The following is a 20854-nucleotide window of genomic DNA, read 5'->3' on the forward strand; positions in this document are numbered from 1 at the left end:
GATGTCTGTGTTCAGTTTAAGTATAAAGAAGAAAGTATAAAAGTTATTTTTGCAGCTTAAAGGTAATGCAAGGCAGTTTTTTCAGAGTTACATAAATTAAAATCATTAATAAGCAAAAACACATTTTTTTAATATCAAACAGGTTTTATTGGATATAAAATGGCATGACAATTATATTTAAATATGCGCCATATGTCTACCATGCTCACACAGCCATGAGCATAAACATTATTTTTGAAACATTTGAGCCTCCGACGCCGCTAGTTTTAAACATTTGCAATTATTTATAAAATGTCTAGCTAAACTCAACAAAATGCAACGATCAGCCGATAAATGGATTGTAAAAAAAAGCGGCGTTTTTAGCCTCTTAAAAAATACCATTAATTATGAATTTCATAAAAATGTTATTATTATATTTTATAAATAATAATTTTGTACTAGATTCTTATAATAAATATTAATTTAAAATATATTTTATTATTACAAAATAATTATAATGTATATAATTATAGAAATATAGTACAAGCTAATTATAATATATAAATATATTATACATTTTATTTATAAAACTTTTAATTCAATATTCAATATCAAATTCAATTAAAATCGTTAAATTCGACTCTAGTTACCTCGAACATTAACATCATTAGCAGTTTTGCTCCTGCACGTTGTCTGTCGGCTCTATTTAACTAGCATAAGCGGATATCTACGCCCACTTGGCGTATGCGCAATCTGCTTCCCATTATATGCATATTTATAAGCCACTCATACGCCCCATGAGCCAGATGTGTGTGTGTATGTATGGGTAATTTGGTATCCTGGTGTGCGACAAGATTTATGCCTGTTTTCTTTTTCTGGCATCAAGCATTTCAACGCCTGCAAATTTGCTAATTAATTAGTTTAAATGTGTGCGACGCTTATGGCCATGGCCAAAAGGGAAAGTGCAAGATTTGAAAATGGTAAAAATTTCATGCTGTTGCCAAACGTACAAATCAGTGCTACTTCTTTTAACCACTCGTAATTAATGTGTTTATGAGCCGTGCCCAACAAAACCGCAGGCAAAAAACGCGCGCGTTTTTACACGCGTGTAATTTGTTTAACAGCAAAAAAACAAAGCGCACTGTGGCAGCCCTTTTTTGGTTTGTTGGGACCTTTTCACATACTTTTGGGGTAAATAAAAAATTAATTTAACGCATGTTTCTCATATGGCCGTATAATGAAATTGATTTAAGGTTATTAATGCCTGGGACTGGGCCTGGGCAAATGCCATCCAGGCGCTGCCTAAGTAAATGTTTGGCATTTCATAATGTTGCTCCAACCTTTAACGTCAATTTTATGCAAATTATGTTATTTCTGCTGCGGCTGCTGTAGATTTGTGGCCAAGCAAGTTCGCAGGGGGCGTGGCTGCATCCATGTAGCGACGGGGCGTCGCTGTAAAGTTTTACTTTTTTTGTATTCAAGTGGGTCTGGGTGTTGTTATTGAAGTTTTTGGGCGTCTCGCTGCCTGCTGACTGCTGACTGCTCACTGCTGACTTATTCAATAAGCCAAGTTGAAGTATGCCCCATGGCTGGTGGTGCGGTTGCTTAAGTAAATACCGTGTGCCTCGTACGAGTGTATGCAAAAAGTGCAAATAATAATAATAAAGAGTACTTATTGTTTGATTTATGTGTCTGTGTGTGCACAATGTGGCCGCAGGATGAGACCAAATGCACCAGACTCAGGCGCACAGTCTTCAAATGCTGCGCCCTCAATGTTAAGCTACGAGAGTGCGCATCAACTCGTAGAGCTTTATAATTGATTCCATTATAAATATCTGATATTAATTAACTATGTTTATTATTATGGCAATTGTGTAAGGATTTCTCAGTTTGGGTTATATACAATATATACAAAAAAAAAAAATATTATATAAAAATAATTATATACAAATAAAAAAAATAAATGGGTAAAAATGAAAAAAAAACTTGAAATTGAATTTGACCATGATTTTTACTTTGAGTAAAAGATTAGTAAGTTATTGAAATATAAGATTCGGATAGAGCAAATCTGAATCTCATTTCATTCAATCGACTATCCTTAAACTTATTCAAACTTCTCTAATAAACTGTGCACTTACAACACACTGTACTTTGGGCTAGCTAAAGGTGTTATTTGATACTCCCTCTCGCTCTCATTCTCTCTTACCATCTCTCTGCATGCCCTATTCTGCTCTTCTCTATCACAAGCTAAGCTACTGATAAAGTCACCTTTATTTGTCAGTCTTAGCCCAACTGGCTGTCAGTTCTCGATGAGACGAAGGCACGTACCATCCACGCCCACTTGGTATTGTCCAAACCCTAAACCCAAAGCGTTAAACCGCACACACCTATCATGCTGCTGCTGTTGTTGTTGTGCCGTCACCTCTAAAACACAATCACCCAGCCATCAGCCCAAGTTGCCGGCCTACAACAGTCACAGATCCAGGCGGCAGTGGCGGGCGCTTGCTAAGTGAGCCATTTATCTTCGCAGGAACCTCAAGCGCGACACAACAGGCGAAACAACAACAAAAGCATTTCCTACACGCGTCATCCAATCCAGGCAGACGCCAATAATGCCGTACTGAAAATAAAACGATTTATATGCCGCAATACCACGCAAAGCAACAGTGAAACAACTACACGACATTTCACCGTATTTCGCTTTCGGTTTTGCCTTATCCCAGGACACATCAATTGAACAGCCGCAACAACAACAGCAACGACGAGGACAAGCAGTAAATGAAACCCTCTGGAAAAAAAGAGAAGTAAAATCGAAGATTGCTATCTTTGACGGCTTGTTTTCCTGCCCTCCAGCCGCATGCAGCGGGCAGTGGGCGGGGCAGCCATTATGTATTGGCGTTGAAACAATTTGAACAGCCATCGGTCCCAGCGTCCTCGCCCCGTCGTCAGCAAAACAAATGAAAGGAAGTCGTTTAAAAGTACAAACGGACATTATTTATCGCTCAAACCATTTAGTCGTCGAAACTACCCGAAGAGCATAAAAAAGAAGCTGGCTAAGACCTCCCCCAGTAAGTAGCCCCCCGTTAGACCCCCAGCCCCCGGCCACGTATCCAATTGTTGTTGCTCTGTCTACTTAGTTGTAATAAATGGAAATCGTCGGATCCAACAACTGCCCCACAATACGTTGCATTTAATTTTGGACTCGCAATTGGATTTTAGCCACAGCTACTAAGACACAGCTAGAGACAGAGATAGAGCCACTAGAAGAGCGAGCGAGTGGGTGGCATAACAGGAGGCGGGTCAAAACACAGCAAATCGATTGATTTCTGCTTACTTAAGCACTTTTCTACAGTTCCGGATAACAGCTGAAAGTAATTTACAGTTGGTTCCCTGTTAATTGGAATTGCGTAGTTGTGGCATCAAACTGAAATGAGATTTCTTTAGTTATTAAGGAAAAGGGCTTGGAGTATTGTGTGAAAGAATGTTGCAACATTGTTACATGAATAAACTAAAATTATTTCAATAACATTTAAGTACAGGAACTAACAGAAACTCTAAGTAGTTTACATTCAAGAACAACATTAGATCATTAGAAATAAATAAGATTTATTAAAATAATGATTTCTATAAACTATAATCTATTAATATAAAATTAATTATTCATTCTAAATTATTTGTTAAAATTTTTAAATTATTTAATATTTAAAAATTTAAAAAAAATATTAAACTAAAAAATAAAATGAAATTAAATTATGTTCTTAAATATTGAAATAAATGTGGACATATTTTCATTTTTATAATATTTTCCGCTGTATTATTTGATCTATTATTATAATAAATATAACATGTAAAATAAATTAAGAAATAAATAAATTTGTAATACCAAAAAAAAATATATATATATACACACATATATATATATATGTTAATATATACGTACACATATTTAAATTTTAATTTAAAAATGAGTAAAATAAATTATTTCAAATTTATTAAGCCCATACAACAATGCCTAATTCCACTGAATTAGGCTAGGTACCTATAATGTATAATATATATACTATAATAATATAGATAGTAGTATATAATCACACAAGCTCGACAAACACTAAGAAAATCTAAAATTCTATAAATTGTTTACCTAAATAGTTTTATTTGCATAAACTGTACTTATTTCTGATTATTTACGCTTCATCCAAATTCACACATTGCGGTTGCTGCGCGCATCTCGCATTCCGCTTCTCTCCTTTTGGTGCCCGCATTACTCATTACCCCAATGTGTCATGGAAAACCGCGTGTGGAGCCCCTGCCTAAGAGACTGTCATCTGGATCTACCCATTGTCGACGCGAACACACTCGCCTCGGGCGTCTTATCGCCTTAAACCACTTTAGTGTCAGCCCTGATGACAGCGGTCGGTCCGGCGGACTAACTGTGAACATTGTCGCCTTTTTTTCTCAGCCGCCAACGTACAGCATCCTGTTGTTGTTTTTACTGTTGTTGCTGCTGTTGCTGTTGTATGGGCTGACCATTTAACGGAGTGGCTGTCGCAGTCGCAGTCGTAGCTTGTTGTCTGTTAACATGCCCAGTGGTCTTGTCGACATTGCGATAAAAAAAGAGAGCACAAGCACAGGCACGAGGAATTTACGTTGCTGGCCATAATGAGGGTGATTTTCGTATTTGTGGTAGATTTGTCCACTTAGCAGCATGACCACAGCCAGAACTTGGTTTTTGATGCTCTTGCAATTTGCCGGCCGTTGGGCGTTAAGGCAAATCATTTGTACGTTGTGCACAGTGGATTATCGTAGGCCTGTTAGCTGGCTCAGCGTAGACCGTGGCTGCTCCTCAGATGATAATGTTCATAATTTGTAATGCCTGCATACATGTATATATATATATATATATATATATGTGTGCTTTTTGTTGCCTATTCTGCGGGCTACAGCATCAGCATCATGATATATGCGCCAGCATGCCTGACAATGATTTTGGCTAATGAGCGAGCCAAATATCCATTGTTTCAGCCCGGGCAAATGTTGCGGGCGTTTTACTTTTTTAATTGGCATTTCTGCTGAGGTGGTGTCAACTTTTTTAATAAAAAAGCTAAAGCAAAAGCAAGAAAGGAATTTCCATTTTGTATGCATGCAAATGAATGCCCAAATTCAGGACAGTTTCACTTCATTCCAATCCAGTTGATTTTCATTACCGTGAAATGGGGTGTCCGCCAAGTGCTGCAATGTGTACACTATTGTCTACGGATTTTCAATATTATTTGCTGCGGTCGGACGTTTCTCCGTTTCTCTGCTCGCCCGTTCACCCGGTCTCCCGGGTACAACCCCAAGCAGCTGAACCTGAATCTGAACCTGACGCAGAGCTGTCTTGGGTTCATTGTGCGACGAATGGCGAGGATGTTCATTGTAGCCGATTTCAATTGGGCATTTTATTTTATATTTGAATTTTAAAATTCCTTCCGCTCCGGCGACAGCAGGCAACAGGAAAATGGACAATTTCTGTTTTGTGGCAATTGATTGGCAAATACTGTCCGGCCAAATGGCCAAGGCGAAAGGTTTACTGATTAATGCCAACTGACAACAAGTCAGCAAAGTATTTTTTATATTTTTGTTGGACTCGAAGGAATATCAAAAAGATTCTACAATATGCTTTATATATATTTATTAAACCTTGTATTATATATTTAATAAATAAATATTTTTGAATTCCAATAAGCGAAGTTTTTACTTTAATTTTAAAAATTACCAAAAATATAAACCAACAAATGAAGTATTGTTTAAGTCTCAAAAATCTGCAGTTTCTTAGCGAATCTCTTTGTGCTTTGGCTGATTTCACGTCATATTTGGAGTAAACTTTGCACTTAGCTGCTGCCAAATACACATGGCAATTCATCCATGGCTGTGTGCACAATTTGAGGCGCCAATAAAAAAAGTTGCCCAATTCGTAAGTCGCATGCAAATTACAAGCAATAAAACGAGGCACGTCGATGCTGGGGCAGACACACTGTGACGCCCACAAGCCAAAGCGATTATTCTTTATTGTTTAGACGATGGCTAAAACAACAGCAACAACAACAGCACAAACAACATGAAACAGCCGCTTGTAACAATTCTCACATCATACGATTGGCATTGAGATTGCGTCTTGGTATTGGGAAATTCCCAAGGCTGTCATATGTAAGCACAACTAGACAGGCTATGGGCACGAGACACAAAAACACACACACGCTGTGAATATGTAAATTTGTCATTGAGCAAACAGAAAAGGAGTGAAATAATCATAAAAATGTCAATGGCAACAATGAGCAGGGAGGGAAAATCCTGAATTGAATTTTTATCTATTGTATAGGCAATAAAGTCACATTGTCAACGCGCCTGTATAAAATTATTATTTACTTTTAAAAAAATAAAAAAAAACCAAAAGAAACGACGGGCTCAACCGGGATTTGAACCCGGGACCTCTCGCACCCAAAGCGAGAATCATACCCCTAGACCATTGAGCCGCTTATGCACGAAAAGCATTTTTAACAAATTTTGTATTGTTTTTCTGCGTTTACTTTTGGCTGCATTTAAAGTTGCTTTTGGCATGCATTATTTAGTTAAGATAAGAAAACTTCAAATCACAAATTCATACAATGCCAACCGGTTGTACAGTTATTTGACGTTTCTCTTTTGGTTTTGTGTTTTCGGCTATTTTCTTAATTGAAGCGCCAGCAGCTGTAGACGAATTTGTTTTTTGTTCATTTTCCTTTTGTTATTAATAATAGGTTTTAATAAATTTTACCCTTATCATTTGGGCGTTGATTTATTGACTTTTAAACGCTGCAGTTTCTCAACACGCAGCTGACTCATCAAATTTGTTTTGTCTTCTGCCTTTTGGCATGCTTTTAATTTAATTTGAAAAGTTTTGCCTGCCCATTTGGCGCATTAAACCCTTTGACCTGCGTGCCAAAAAAACAGATAAAAACAACATCAAAATCCGCCGGGCAAAACAAATTTAAAAAATAAGGAAAAAGATGTCCCATAAATAATTATGATAACTGTCAGAAATTTATGCAGAGCTACTAATTGCCACGCCCCTCCTAATCACCCATTCTTAAATTTAAATGACATGAAAAAAAGATTTGCTTTTAAGGCTAAGATGAAGTTTAGAGCGCTGGAGCAGGAACAGGGAGCAGAGAATATGAAAACTAAATAAATTAAACATTTTTAAACTATATACAATTTTATTTAAGCTTCACAATTTAAAATTGAAAAATTGAATTATTTAAAAATTAAAAATGTCAAACGAAAAAGATCTTGTTAAACTGTGATTATCTTTATTTTATTGATGATCTCTCGAACTCAAACTTAGCAGATAAATAAATGCGAACAAAAATTGAATGAAAGATTAAAAAACGTTGTTGATATAACAATTAAATAACATAAATAATCTAATAATGATAAAAATAAAATAAAAAGTATTCAAAGATGTGCATAAAATTTAAAGACTTTTTAGCTTCGCCTTAGACAGCTAAAAGTTTTTGTGTCGTTATAAATCACACGGCTATAGCCATAGAAGATTTATGAGCTGCTAAATATGCTGAGACAACAAAGGGGGAGAACTTTAGGTGGTCGTTTGCGACTTCCTGTGCTGTCAATGGGAAAGCTTAGCCAAACTTTATACACATATCAAAATTTAAAATATAATTATTATATATATATATATATTTATATATATATATATTGTACATATATTGTACATGAATGTCTACATGTTTTGTGAATGTATTTTTGTCACTGTTATTTTAGTCCAACAGATAAACAAGGCAAGGTCCTAAATAAACAGAACAGTCAAAAAGAAAAACGAAAAGTAAACTTTTAAATATAAATTAAATAAAATTGATTGGCATTGTAAATTAGGTAAGATAAAATTCAGTTCAGTTCTCAAACTTAAAGTAGATTTTGAAAGTATTTTTTTTGTTTCTATCTTTTAAATCAAGTCAAAGATTATGAAAATTACTCCAATTGATGCTTGAGCACTTTTCTAGAATTCCACTTAGAGACCATTAGCCATTAAGAAAGCACCACAAATTGTTACACTTTGCGTGCCAAAGGCAACAAACAAACTAACCGAAATGACAACCAAAATAACAACAGGAGTAGGAACAACAGCAACAACAACAACAGTAAATAGAGTTTCCTTTATTTATTTTTTCAAGAACTTTTTACCTTTTCCCCAAACTCATTTTCAAGTGTTTCGCTGAGCGCCACTTAGTGTTGCTGCTTCTATTATTGCTGTTGTTGTTGTCGGAAAAAGCCATTAGAAAAAGGCTGCTTGAGTCTGAAATGGGCTTGGTGGGGGTTAGGCATTGTTTTTGTTCGACTAAGTCAACAAGGTCGAGGGTTAATGAAAGTTGGTCGATCGCACCAGCTTCCAGCACTGCTGACCTTTTATTTTTCTTACACTTTTTTGTATTTAGATATTTTTATAAATTTTTTGCTAGACTTGAAGTTACTCTGGAAAAGTTGAGCACTCATTTTTGTTCTTATTTATTTTTCTTATTAAATAAAACTTTCATAATTTTATCATTGAATTGAACCTATCGCGTTTTTGTTGCTTCATGGCCTGATGTTTCTTACGCTCGCTATTCTTTAATAAAATCTCTTGGAACTTGCGGCGCATGGCTAAGGAGAGGCCCGTGTTGCGTAGATCCAGATCTTCCAGCATCTTATTACAGTTGATGATCTTTAGCAAGTGCTTGCCAAAGTCCTATTAATTACAACAGTTTAAGCGATATGACTTATGTCGTAGCTGCTGCACTCACCTCTCCCAGATCATTGTTTGACAGATCAATGCTTAACAGCGTCTTCTGCTGGCACATCAGCATCATGAACAACTTGGTAATGCTCTCAGTGATGGAACAGGCGGCCAGATCCAGCTCTCTGATTGGCATCGTCTGCAGCGTATGGAAGATGGCTGCGGCGCCATCGCTCTGAATGGGATTCAGTCGTAGCACCAGACGCACGAGGGGCACATGAACCAATGTTCGACTAAGTGTGTAGGCGCCTTCGTCCGCTAGGAGGGGTTAGCGTTATTAAATAAGATAGATATACAATTAACTTTCTTTTTACTTATTTTGTTGTTGGTTAGATCGAGGACAGTCAGGGTAGCAAATGATTCTTTGCCGCAGGTTTCGAGGAAGCAGCGTATGCCAGCATCGCCCACGGCGCAGTGCAGCATGGATAACTCCTTCAGGTGGTGGCAGCCCTTGTCTAGGCTGTGTGCCAAAAAACGTAACTGATACGACAACAGCTTCGTATTATGAAGGCTAAAACGTTTGAAGCCAGTTAACTAAGATGTGTGGGCTTGACTTTGGTAGTTCTTACCAAAACTTGCGTAGCTCGTGGCATTGGCTAAGTCCCTTGGCCAACAATAATATGTCACGGGCCGTTATTTGATTGCAACCTGTTTGGTAATGGATGCCTGCTGTCTTGCTGCTATAGCTCAGCCGCAGTCGCCGTAAGTCCGGCAGATTGCTCAGCAGGTAATCAAGTGGAATGTGATCTGTTGTGGATGGGTTAACTCATTATACTCTGTATGAACTTATTGTAATTTATTGATTATGCTTGCAGCGTGGAGAAGCTGAAGATTTTTTAAATACCCTCAAAATGGAGTGAAATATATAATTCGGCCTTCAAAATGGTCTATTAGTCAGTAATTATTAGCTTTTACTCAATTGTAATCAGTCATTATTCATTAGTCATTAGTCATTAGTCATTAGTCATTAGTCATTAGTCATTAGTCATTAGTCATTAGTCATTAGTCATTAGTCATTAGTCATTAGTCATTAGTCATTAGTCATTAGTCATTAGTCATTAGTCATTAGTCATTAGTCATTAGTCATTAGTCATTAGTCATTAGTCATTAGTCATTAGTCATTAGTCATTAGTCATTAGTCATTAGTCATTAGTCATTAGTCATTAGTCATTAGTCATTAGTCATTAGTCATTAGTCATTAGTCATTAGTCATTAGTCATTAGTCATTAGTCATTAGTCATTAGTCATTAGTCATTAGTCATTAGTCATTAGTCATTAGTCATTAGTCATTAGTCATTAGTCATTAGTCATTAGTCATTAGTCATTAGTCATTAGTCATTAGTCATTAGTCATTAGTCATTAGTCATTAGTCATTAGTCATTAGTCATTAGTCATTAGTCATTAGTCATTAGTCATTAGTCATTAGTCATTAGTCATTAGTCATTAGTCATTAGTCATTAGTCATTAGTCATTAGTCATTAGTCATTAGTCATTAGTCATTAGTCATTAGTCATTAGTCATTAGTCATTAGTCATTAGTCATTAGTCATTAGTCATTAGTCATTAGTCATTAGTCATTAGTCATTAGTCATTAGTCATTAGTCATTAGTCATTAGTCATTAGTCATTAGTCATTAGTCATTAGTCATTAGTCATTAGTCATTAGTCATTAGTCATTAGTCATTAGTCATTAGTCATTAGTCATTAGTCATTAGTCATTAGTCATTAGTCATTTAGCAATAGTCAAAAGATATCAGCCAAGACATGGTAAGGGTATACAGCTTCCACTAATCAACGGGTGCTCACCATTGCTCTCGCTGCCTGGCGGGGCGGGCTGCAGCCGATTTATCTCCAATTGATTTATGTACGTCGCACAGATGTCCAAGGCGGCTTGCACGTTACCATCCTGCTCGTAGTCGCCGGTTTGCATATTTTCAATAAACTCCTGCACATGTCGCTCCATGTAAATGTTAATCCAACGTCTTTCCCTGCCGCGCGGTTGGAAGGGCGCCATGCGCCAACGCAGCTCGTAGCTGCGCCGCCAGAAGTAGTCGTCGCGTATGTGCGAGCTGAGCAACTGCAGCGGCAGCTGCGTATCCAGCTGGGTGAGCAGATAGTTACGGTCCTGTCGTCGGCTCAGCTGACGGTATAGCGGCAGCTCTGGAAACAATAGTCACAGGCGGTTGTCATCTCGGATTTCGTATTTCGTATTTCGCATGTCGGACTCTTACCGCACCAATTGCTTACGATGGCATCGAGTACAAGATGTCGCAGACTTTTCGCCTGATTTGCTTGGCCTTCGCCGGTCTCGGGCTGGAATTGCTCCAGTGATTTACTGTTGATATTGGGCAGCCTGACATTATTGGGATTGAAATAGGCCTTGAAGGTGTCTATAGAGACGGTGCTGGGGAATTCACAATACGTAAAATCCATCCTCTGCGCTTTGCAAACACAGCAAAATAAAGGCAGGCATCATAACAGACTTGTCAGTCGTCATAGAGACGGAAGACTGTTGCCACGGCAATTTCTTGCTTGTAATTCGCAGGGTTGCGAGCTCTAAAAAACACTTTCCGTGGTTCAAACACGTTTTTGCCTGAAGCTTTAAAATGATGTAGATCACGTCATAGAATAATATAGAAATGTATTGTTCAAAAGCATTTACAATTCATTACAAAATTAACTTTTTACAAGTTGATGCAATGGGTACTTCGGAATATAGTATTCCAGGCGTTGGTTGCGCCTTAGCATGCACTCCTGAAACTCTCGGAACTGGACAAAATCCTTTGTATGGCATTGCTCGGCGTTGCCTTTTTTAAATAGGTTCCTGCGGAGATCATTCATGATGGGCCTGTTGTCGTGCACACTCCCATAGGGAAAGATTGTGAGCCAGTCCTTGATCTTAGGAACATTGTAGACTGTCGACCTGCCAGCGCATACTTCACCTAAATTATTGCTGTTTAAAAGGGGCTCTTTGATTACTTTACACTCTGTGATGTTATCGGACTTACTCCTCTGGGTAGTAATTCTGCTGGGGGCTATCGGCTTTTGTTATTCGTGGAATAGTGACGACAGCATTGACATTGAAACGCGTATCCTCCCAAACTTGTCCATATGTGACGCCCCATGGATTGTACATCCATTTGCCCATGGCATCAAGCTTGAATCTAGGTATTGAGATAGTCCATTCCGTTTCTCTTTCCTCTTTTACCTCTGTTGTCTGTTTTGTTGTGTGACCTGTTGCGTGCTGCTGCCTGTCTGCCCGTGATTCCACTGCAAGTGTCTGGACCTCTGGCTTTAATGCTGGTTCAGCTGCTGCTGCTCCGCCTTGCTTTAATCCACTTTTAGACAGTCGCAAGATGACGTTTTTCTTAACGACTTCTTGATCGCCCGAGATATTTTCACTGGGCGTATCAACATTTTGCCTAGAGATAACTGTCTTTATATTAGGCTCCAGGTTGAATAAGGGCTTGGCGTCAATGTGACTCAAAATAATTATCTATTCTGTGGAGCCTAAGTCAATGAATTGACAATATGATCATAATTACAACTTACACAAGTGAAAAATCTACTTAAAATATAATTTGGATCCATAGTTTAAAGAACATAAAATCACATAAAAAGTGTTGTTTTTTTTTACAGATTTTAGGAAATTATATTATTTGGAATAAAGCAAACATTTCACAACTTACTTAGCCAACTACAGGACTGTATGTTAATTACCTCTTTTAAGATTGAGAACTTTGTTATAAACTTTATCGTGGTAAATATAATTCATCAACAAGTAGCAAAAATCCATCAAGCTATCAAGATGCTTTTCAAGCACAAGCGTCTTGGTCAATACAATATTTGTAGTCCAGATAAGACAACAATTGAAATCTCATAATACAATTTCATCTCCTCTGAAATCGATGTTCCTACAGGCAGGCAGACAGAGCGCTCGTCGGGCTAGAACAGTTCGATTGTTAATACATTTTGAAGTCGCAGAAGCCTGGCTCTGCCTATTAGAAACATATTTATAGCCCGTGCGGAGTCTGATAGCTACGGATATGTCCTTAACAATTCTGTTCAGTCAAGCAGTGCCATTCCCTGTCCATGTCCGTCTCTGTGTCCGTGTCTGGGCGCATATTTGTAATGTGGCCAAGCGCATCGTTAAGTGCCATAAAAATAATTCAAAATAAATTGCTTTACATGAAAATTGGTTCGCAAAAAACGCAACTGTTTTATAAGGTAATGTATAAGGTATAATTCGGTCATAATAATGCGAATCATGAAAATTTAAGACACACTCACACACACTGGGGCACCGCATAGACGAGCTGGGTTATTAATTTTGGCGTCGGATTTTGCAGGGCCGCCGTCGCAAAGCATAAATAACGCGCTTTATACGAAACACTTTGCATATTTGCAGGCGCCGCACAACTAAGCCATAAAAATTACAAGAATTTGATGCGGCAAAGTCAAGAAGCCCAGTCATGTCAGCTGCGGATTCTGAGCTAAGTCACAGGTAGTCTCTCGCCGCAATAAAAAGAGCCCACATCAATATTATTGGTAAACTGCGAGTAGCCGAGGCGAGAGTGGCCCCAATGATTGCGCACAATAGCAGCGCGTTGTAATGACGTGTAATTATGGTCCTAATCGGATTGCCACTTGGGACATCCTCGGCTTGCCCCAAAACGACTTTGATATGCAAATGCCAAGCCACAAGATAAACAAGTTTTACTCATAGCATGATCCACAACTGAGAGTGAGAGGCGGTATTTAGTGTATAAACAGAGTTTAGATACAATCAGTGTTTAACAACTACTTCTAAGTATTTTTGCATTAAGCTTTTGTTGTATATATTTTAGTATATTTAATAATAAATATTTTGTGTTTAATAAATATTAAAAGTATAAGAAGTAGCCATGGCTGAACCCATCTTGTATTTTCCAGATCAAGATGGAGGCGCCTGGCACCAGTAATAGAGATCAGGGTTTCTTCAAATCATTCGTCAATTTGTCGCTTTTATTGAAATCAAAGACAAACCTTTTAAGAAACAAAGCAATTAAATTCTAAATCATATATTAAATGTATAAAGACCCTAAGCACTCTTTTTGTAAAATAATTTTATTTATAATTAAAAAACCCGACTATCGAGCTTCTAAAATTTATATTGCATATTTAAACCGCCACCAAAATCGGATTTACCCCTGAAGGGTCCACTCATGTGGCGTGTTGCATTTGCATTAGCACCCAAATTGAGATTACCATTGGGCGAAGTGTAGAGATTGGCTGTGCCACTGGCATTCATCGTCGTCATATTGAACTGCGGCACATGGTTAACACCCAACGCTGCTGAATGCCCTGAAGCGGTACTCAAGTTCATTCCGCCGCCAAATTGATCGTGAGTGCGATTGTGGGTGTGGTAGGCAGTGGCATTCAGTGCGGCCTGCTTATTCTGGAAAATGTTCGCTTGTGCCGCTGCCGTTGTGCTGCTGCCGAGACCCGCCGTGTGGCTGTGCTGCAGCGATAGACCGTGGCCATTGCTGTCAATTGAATGTGCAATATGTGAGTGTTGTCAGTTAGTGAAACGCTACAGACGCACTTACGCATTCACTGCTCCATAAAGGCCCGTTGTAACAGGTCCGGCGCTGCTGTTGGTCGTGGCAAAAACTCCGGCACGTGCGTTGACATTTTCATCTCCGGCCATTACACCGCATTTAGCAGAAGCAGCTCCCGTTTTTGGATCTCCAGTTGCCTGACACTCCATTTTCGAATTAATTAATAATTTAATTGTTGTTGATGCTTAAACGATTCAAATATCTCTGATGTTCTCTGCGACAGAATTCTGCTTTTTATACGTTTCGAGATGGAACTATTTAAAGCAAAGACCACAAGCTCGGTGCATTCCCGTTGACAATCTTCACAAGCTTTGTCTTATACAAATTCATACATACATACATCATATATGTGATAATGAATGGATATGCATTTATGTAGTTCCCCATTTATACGAGTCGTTTGTTAGTCTTTTAATAAAATAAATTGTGACCATGGATTCCCCTAATCAGTGAAATATATATATGCAATACAATTTCAATTATGATTCTTCTACATGGAATCACAAGAAAAAGTTCTCCCCTATTAGAGAATTTAATTTTCATTATTTTTGTTTTTATTTGTTGTCATAAGTTAAAAAAAAGATTTAACATACATATACAAATATATATATATATATTACAAAAATATATTTTAACTTTAATAAGTTGTACAATATTATTTACAGTTTATTTTCCAGTTTGCCCTCTTTTATATATATTTTTTACATATTTTATTTAGTAACCTAAACTTATTTAATCTTATTTTTACATAAATTTAATAGAAATAAATAAATGTGATAAAAAAGAAAACCCACTTAAATACATATACTTATATTTATTTTGGTATATTTTCATCATATCTTAAATGAACACAAGTTGTGAAATTGAACTGATTATATTTTTATCTTTTGCTGAATCAGGCGTGAATCACAAAGTAAAGTAAATTTTCATAGAATTATACAGTTGTTGCTGTTTGGACGCGATCCAACCATGTGGCGCCGTGGCTTAGTTGGTTAAAGCGCCTGTCTAGTAAACAGGAGATCGTGAGTTCGAATCTCGCCGGGGCCTACGCAAGTGTTTACATTTGGTGTGAATATTTTTTTAGAGAATTTATTTTTAAAGTTTTAATATATTTTATAAAAATTATGTAATAAATAGCGTTCAGTAACTGCTTAAATTTAATCATGTTACAGTCAAACTACTAATATATTATTGATTACGAATTTGGAAAAAAAAATATTTTGCAGTTGTCGTCATTCGCATAACTGGCGCCGTGGCTTAGTTGGTTAAAGCGCCTGTCTAGTAAACAGGAGATCGTGAGTTCGAATCTCGCCGGGGCCTTTGATGATTAAGAAATAGATTTTTTGCTTTCTTTTTTTTTTTAATTTATATTCAAATAATAGTTAATTAAACAGGAAAGAATCCTTAAATTAAATATACACAATTGAGGAAAACCCTATTTTGTCATAATTTGAAATACGTGAGCTGCGCTGAATTTTCAATTGCCTGACGTTGCACTGGTGTCCAATGAATGCTGAGCCTGAACAGTATGCAACAATACCCAACGGTTTCATGTTGCTTTTGTGCGTCTGCATTGATGACAGCTGACAGAAAGTTTGCGTGCCACAAACAACGACTCGAGTTCGCTTTTGTGACTATCACCATGCAACGCCCGTCAACCCCCAACACCCACAATGCCAGCAGCTGCCACCTGTTGTCCTCGTTGGCGACATTGCACAACGGAAGCCAGCGACACAGCATGACGGATATGTTCGACAGCATGTTGCACGACAGCCGACTGCCAACTGCCGACTGACCAGCTCCGTGCTTGTGGGGAGGCTGGAGACCATTTGCTTTGCAAATGTATCTCATGTATCTCGTGTCCGACGTGCCTTCAATGATTGCTCTGGGGCGGGGCTAGATGCTGCAATTAGCCAGCAGTCAGTAGTCAGCAGCCAGCATCCACATTATTTGTTTCGATTTATTTGCAGTCTCTGGGCTTATCTTTACTTTTTATACCCAAACGCACAAGGCTGATAATTTCCGTTGAGTTGGCTTACACGGCATATCAGGACAATACTTAAAATAATAAATATGTAAACCACAACTTATGACAATGGCCAACTACGTTCTGTGTATGCATACACAATGTGTAATCATTTTTATGGATATAATTTCCAGGACATTGGAATCCTTTTGTGCGGCTGCCGGTCCGTCCCTTGTGCGTCGGATACAGCAATGTCCTCTTCTAATTTCCTTATAAGCATTATCATGTGAGTGCTGCTGACTGCTGATTGGGTTAATCTGCTGGACAACTGGCTCATTATGTGCAGACTGCAGCGTGTGGGTCCAACTCCAATGAAAGTTGTAATTAAAACTTTGCAATGTATTTGTTTTAAATACAGAATTACAATACTTATACTAAGAGCTTAAGATAACTTATATAAGTAGAAGACTTTGAACTAACAGATATTTGGCGAATATCTAAATACATTTGAGATATTATATAGGAATATAAATTAGTTTTTAATAATATATATATGAAATATATTATATTTTATTGTGCATAGATAGTTTTATGCTCGCTATAGACATGAAATTTGTAATATATACTCTTTGCTGCCCTCGCCTTGTAAGGTATTAAGATATTTTTGGTAAGCAATGCATATGCCTGATTAACAGGTATGCTATTATACTTAAGACTTTAAATTTTTAGCTCAAGATCAAAAATATATATAAGATATATCTATTGTATCTACCACAAATTTTTACCGAAAATTATATGCACATGCCGCTTGAGCATGTCTATATCATACATAGTTTTGGAGCTCGAGCCCAAGAATTTGACGGCAAACTTACTGCAGACTACCTCTTGACTCTTACCGCTGGCGTCGACTGCAAAGTTTTCACTTGTTTATTTGTTGTTTATATGTTTATATGTTGTATGTTCGTCTTTAAAAGTCCCTTTTCATATGTTCAAATCCCAATTGTTAAGCCATTTATCATTAGCATCGCTGCAGAGAGAGTCTTGTATATATGTGATGGCCACGCCTACTGTTCATGTTATTCGCATTGGTCTCCAGCAGCCCAAGTCATAAAAGAAAAGAGAAGAACTCAACAGCTGAGTAGCTGAAAACCTCTGCACAAAGTCGGAATAACTCACACCCAAACGTTTTTAGCAATTGTCAGCAATTTTGTCAAGAGACGGCAAAAACTATTGGACAGACAGAACGCACAGAGCTAAACAAACGTCACTTCAGCACACAATGTCGCTTTGGTGTTGCTGTGTATTTTCGTGATTATCGTGGAGGGCCGAGCAGTTGACCGTTGGCTGCTAGCTGCCCACACATGGTGGGCGTGTGGCTACCATGCGCTGGGCATTAACATAATTTATGTGGTTCCGCCGGATTTAGCTTTGTCGTAAAAAGGGACACACTCGGCCATTGTCCGTTTGAGTTTCGATAACAAAGGCAATGCTGGGTGGGATTGCGGTTTTTATTGTTTTTATGGCCAAGCCAAGTTTATGAAAAGTTGCGCTGCCAACGTTTTTGGTTTGTTTGTAATTTCGTTTTAGTTTTCTGTCGAGTTTGCATATTTTTTTAATTAAATGCAAGTTGCCGCCGAAATCTAAGTTGCTTCATGCCCGGCAGTAAGCATAATCTATCAGGCCATATCTCAACTTCTGTGACTGCCCCTGCGTCCTGGCCCATGGCCATAAAAACGTGCGAAATTTTCACGGACGCGTGAATTTTCACAGCATTTGCTTTTGTGTTTTTGTTTTGCCAGACACTGGCTAAAGGCCCCCAACCATACAGCAGCCAACTGATTGTTGTCACCTGTGCCATACCCATTGCTCCAGCAGTAACCGAAGGGGTTGCTACGCTTTTGATGTAAAATGTAACTAGTCTCGAGAATGTTTCAAAGTTACTTCTATTCTTGACTGTTTCAAGACCTTGTCAAATAATAGTTGCTTGAATCGAAAAAAACTAATTAATTCTTAATTTTTGATTTACTCTACAGATGCTGTATACCTGGCTCTGTATATATAGCCCTGTTGTAGCCCTGTTTAAGCTACAAAGAAATAAATTATTAGCAAAGCTAATTTATAAATATTTCATATTCATTTCAACTAGTTTCCCTGAACATTTTTCCTGTAAATCGAGGGTATTTGCCAGTCGTTCAACACGAGTCTTTGGCTTATTTAAGCTTTTTCGTATACCTGACACGCAGCGCTCATAACTCAAATGTTGTTGTTGCTCGCTTTTAGGCGGCCAAGCAACGTAATGTGGCAAAACAAAATCAGGCAAAAAAAGTAAAAAAAAAAACAGGTTAACTTCTTTATTGCTGAACAGTAAATAATGGTAGGCACGTGCCGCCACCAAATATTTCAAAAAACTTTGCCTAGCACAGAATGTTTCAGGTCTTAAATACTTCACAAATTTTAAAATAAATAAAAGCAAAAAAATTTCTTAATTTAAAAAAGATCAAATATAAATATATATAAAAATATATGTATATTACAAAAATATTATGTATACAAATATTTTCGTAATAATATAATATAAATATTTCTTTTATACATATGTATCTATAAATAAGCTTTCCTCAGTTGTAATATCAAACGCTTGGCTGAATCATGCCACGCCCCGTTGGAAGCTGTGTTTTTTAGCGCTGCTCTGCTTTGCTGCAGTCAAAATACTATTTATTGACTCTTGAAATATTCAGTTTAGGCTGAAGCTCTTTCGGTGCACGCTTATCAGTTGAGTCTGTTGCAACATTTGGTGTTTCGCGACGATCTTGAAGTGCTGCACGCTTGGCTGATGCAATTGTTACGGATTACCTGAGCAACGGCTGCCCAAAGAGTTAATTACAGGCCTCATTAGGCGGCGTCTCATGGGCGATGCAGCTTACAGCAACTTACACTACATTTCATTGAAGCTGAGCTGGCAGCTGTTGGGCACAGTTCATTCCCAGACGTCAGCGCGCTTAGTTGTTACAAATGTCCAAGCGGGTAAGTGGCAGCATGACATCCTTTATCACAAGATCATCTCTTTACACAGTTCTTCAGCAGATTCTGCTGATGCTCCTGTTTCTGGTTGCCTGTTTGGCGGACATGCAGCAGGATGAGAGCGAGGATTATCAGGCGCAGCCAGAACATTTAGATGGACGCTCGTTCTTCTTCCTGGGCACCTTATTTCGACGCTGGCGCGATCGTTGGTTGGCCTTCCACACTCCTGCTCCACTCTATGCTGGCGCTGCTTTCCCTCTCAATGGCTATTTCAACTGTCCTTCGTACGGCTGCAATCCTGCTGCCATTGGCCCACAGCCAGGTGGCTTCTATCCCGCCTACTATGCCCCGCCGATTCCGCAGCAGCCGCAACAGCAGCAGCAGCACCAGCAGGCGCAGGGCAATAGTAATGTGTACATATATCAGACTGATCAGAATCAAGCTAGCTCTGCGTCCAATCCGCCCTTTGGACCTGGTTTCTTTGGGCCAGCTCGGCAGCCCACACCACTGGCACCGCCGCCGCCTCGACCGCTGCCTTTGCCGCCACCACCACAGCTGCCACAGCTGCCACCGGCCTTGCCTCCGCCTCAAGCAAGCGCCAGCAGCTTTGGATTTGGACCTGGACCTGGAACCGTTCCGGCGCCAGCCTGTGGACCCAACTCGTTGCCCTGTGCTTTCGGCTAAGCAGCCTCGCCTAAGTAAACAACGCAGACAAAGTAAAAGAAAACAATACAATTTTAATTGAAAAGTGTGCAACAAAAAAGCAAAGCGAAAATTCACAAGAAACGAAAGTTTCGCTTCAAAGTAATCGAAGCTCTGCTACTCTATCTCCATCAAAATCCATTCAATAAATACAATTTGTAATCTTTAATCACAGTTAAATGCTGTCTAAATGACTTTCAGCATAGATCCTGCAGACAACCTCATTATATAACCTAGATTCAGAGTATCTGTGAGTATGCTAATCAGACCTTGCATCAATTTAAGCCAAGATCAAGTTACATTTGGTATGACCAATCGGCAATAGCCCAATTTGGCAAGTCATTAAAAAGGGTTACATGTAAAAATGTGAACAGAAATGAGGGCAGAACTGTGGGGGTGGCACACTTGCACACAGCCACACACACCTACTTATGTACGTGTACATAGGACACACACACACACACACACAAGCAGGGAAACATGCATGGACATTTATCCATTAACGCCGAAAAAGTCCAAACCAATCTGCATAAACAAACTCATCAGGAGCAAACGAAATGATGGCATTTGTTTTGATTCCATCATAAACCATAAGATAGCTCCAGACATTGCTGATGCTGTTGCTGAAGCTGAAGCTGATGCTGATGCTCATGCCGATGCTGTGGCCGATGCCGATGCCGATGCAGACCCCGGTTGCTGAATGCTGATGAAGTGGTTGAAGCTGCCCAAGGAGCAGACGTGAACCCAACGCGCTGCTGAATTGTTTGGCAAATAAATGC

At 38.5% G+C, this 20854-nt stretch overlaps 4 protein-coding genes and 3 non-coding genes across 9 annotated transcripts; 3 read left to right on the forward strand and 4 right to left on the reverse strand.

The window, feature by feature from the left end:
* Positions 1–6419: 6419 nt before the first annotated feature.
* Positions 6420–6491, reverse strand: Trnap-ugg. Its single transcript has one exon. It is a non-coding gene; the product is annotated as a tRNA-Pro (tRNA).
* A 2054-nt stretch (positions 6492–8545) lies between these two features.
* Positions 8546–11219, reverse strand: LOC111599609 (dynein regulatory complex subunit 5). The gene is made up of 6 exons (XM_023315296.2): positions 11018–11219; positions 10593–10946; positions 9358–9535; positions 9103–9299; positions 8796–9046; positions 8546–8740 (listed from the first exon to the last, which is right to left on the reverse strand). The coding sequence occupies exons 1-6, from the start codon at positions 11217–11219 to the stop codon at positions 8546–8548; spliced, it is 1377 nt and encodes a 458-aa protein (XP_023171064.2).
* Positions 11220–11435: 216 nt separating this feature from the next.
* On the reverse strand, positions 11436–12443 carry LOC115483353. 2 transcript variants are annotated; one of them, XM_030224953.1, is made up of 3 exons: positions 12339–12443; positions 11795–12282; positions 11436–11739 (listed from the first exon to the last, which is right to left on the reverse strand). In XM_030224953.1, the coding sequence occupies exons 1-3, from the start codon at positions 12375–12377 to the stop codon at positions 11463–11465; spliced, it is 804 nt and encodes a 267-aa protein (XP_030080813.1). In that variant the 5' UTR covers positions 12378–12443; the 3' UTR covers positions 11436–11462. The 2 variants fall into 2 exon arrangements, with proteins under 2 accessions (XP_030080813.1, XP_030080814.1); XM_030224954.1 differs by having other exon boundaries at positions 11710–11728; positions 12339–12436.
* Positions 12444–13900: 1457 nt separating this feature from the next.
* LOC111599603 (attacin-A) lies at positions 13901–14576 on the reverse strand. The gene is made up of 2 exons (XM_023315289.2): positions 14375–14576; positions 13901–14311 (listed from the first exon to the last, which is right to left on the reverse strand). The coding sequence occupies exons 1-2, from the start codon at positions 14533–14535 to the stop codon at positions 13927–13929; spliced, it is 546 nt and encodes a 181-aa protein (XP_023171057.1). The 5' UTR covers positions 14536–14576; the 3' UTR covers positions 13901–13926.
* Positions 14577–15359: 783 nt separating this feature from the next.
* On the forward strand, positions 15360–15433 carry Trnat-agu. The gene has a single exon. It is a non-coding gene; the product is annotated as a tRNA-Thr (tRNA).
* A 199-nt stretch (positions 15434–15632) lies between these two features.
* On the forward strand, positions 15633–15706 carry Trnat-agu. The gene has a single exon. It is a non-coding gene; the product is annotated as a tRNA-Thr (tRNA).
* Positions 15707–19080: 3374 nt separating this feature from the next.
* On the forward strand, positions 19081–20120 carry LOC111599606 (sulfated surface glycoprotein 185). 2 transcript variants are annotated; one of them, XM_023315294.2, is made up of 2 exons: positions 19081–19376; positions 19437–20117. In XM_023315294.2, exons 1-2 carry the CDS (start codon positions 19365–19367, stop codon positions 20055–20057), a joined length of 633 nt encoding a protein of 210 aa, XP_023171062.2. In that variant the 5' UTR covers positions 19081–19364; the 3' UTR covers positions 20058–20117. The 2 variants fall into 2 exon arrangements, with proteins under 2 accessions (XP_023171062.2, XP_023171061.2); XM_023315293.2 differs by having other exon boundaries at positions 19344–19376; positions 19434–20120.
* Positions 20121–20854: the final 734 nt, after the last annotated feature.

The sequence above is a fragment of the Drosophila hydei genome, unplaced genomic scaffold (genome assembly GCF_003285905.1).
Source record: "Drosophila hydei strain 15085-1641.00,03,60 unplaced genomic scaffold, DhydRS2 tig00008121-arrow-pilon, whole genome shotgun sequence".
Classification (NCBI taxonomy): Eukaryota; Metazoa; Arthropoda; class Insecta; order Diptera; family Drosophilidae; genus Drosophila; species Drosophila hydei.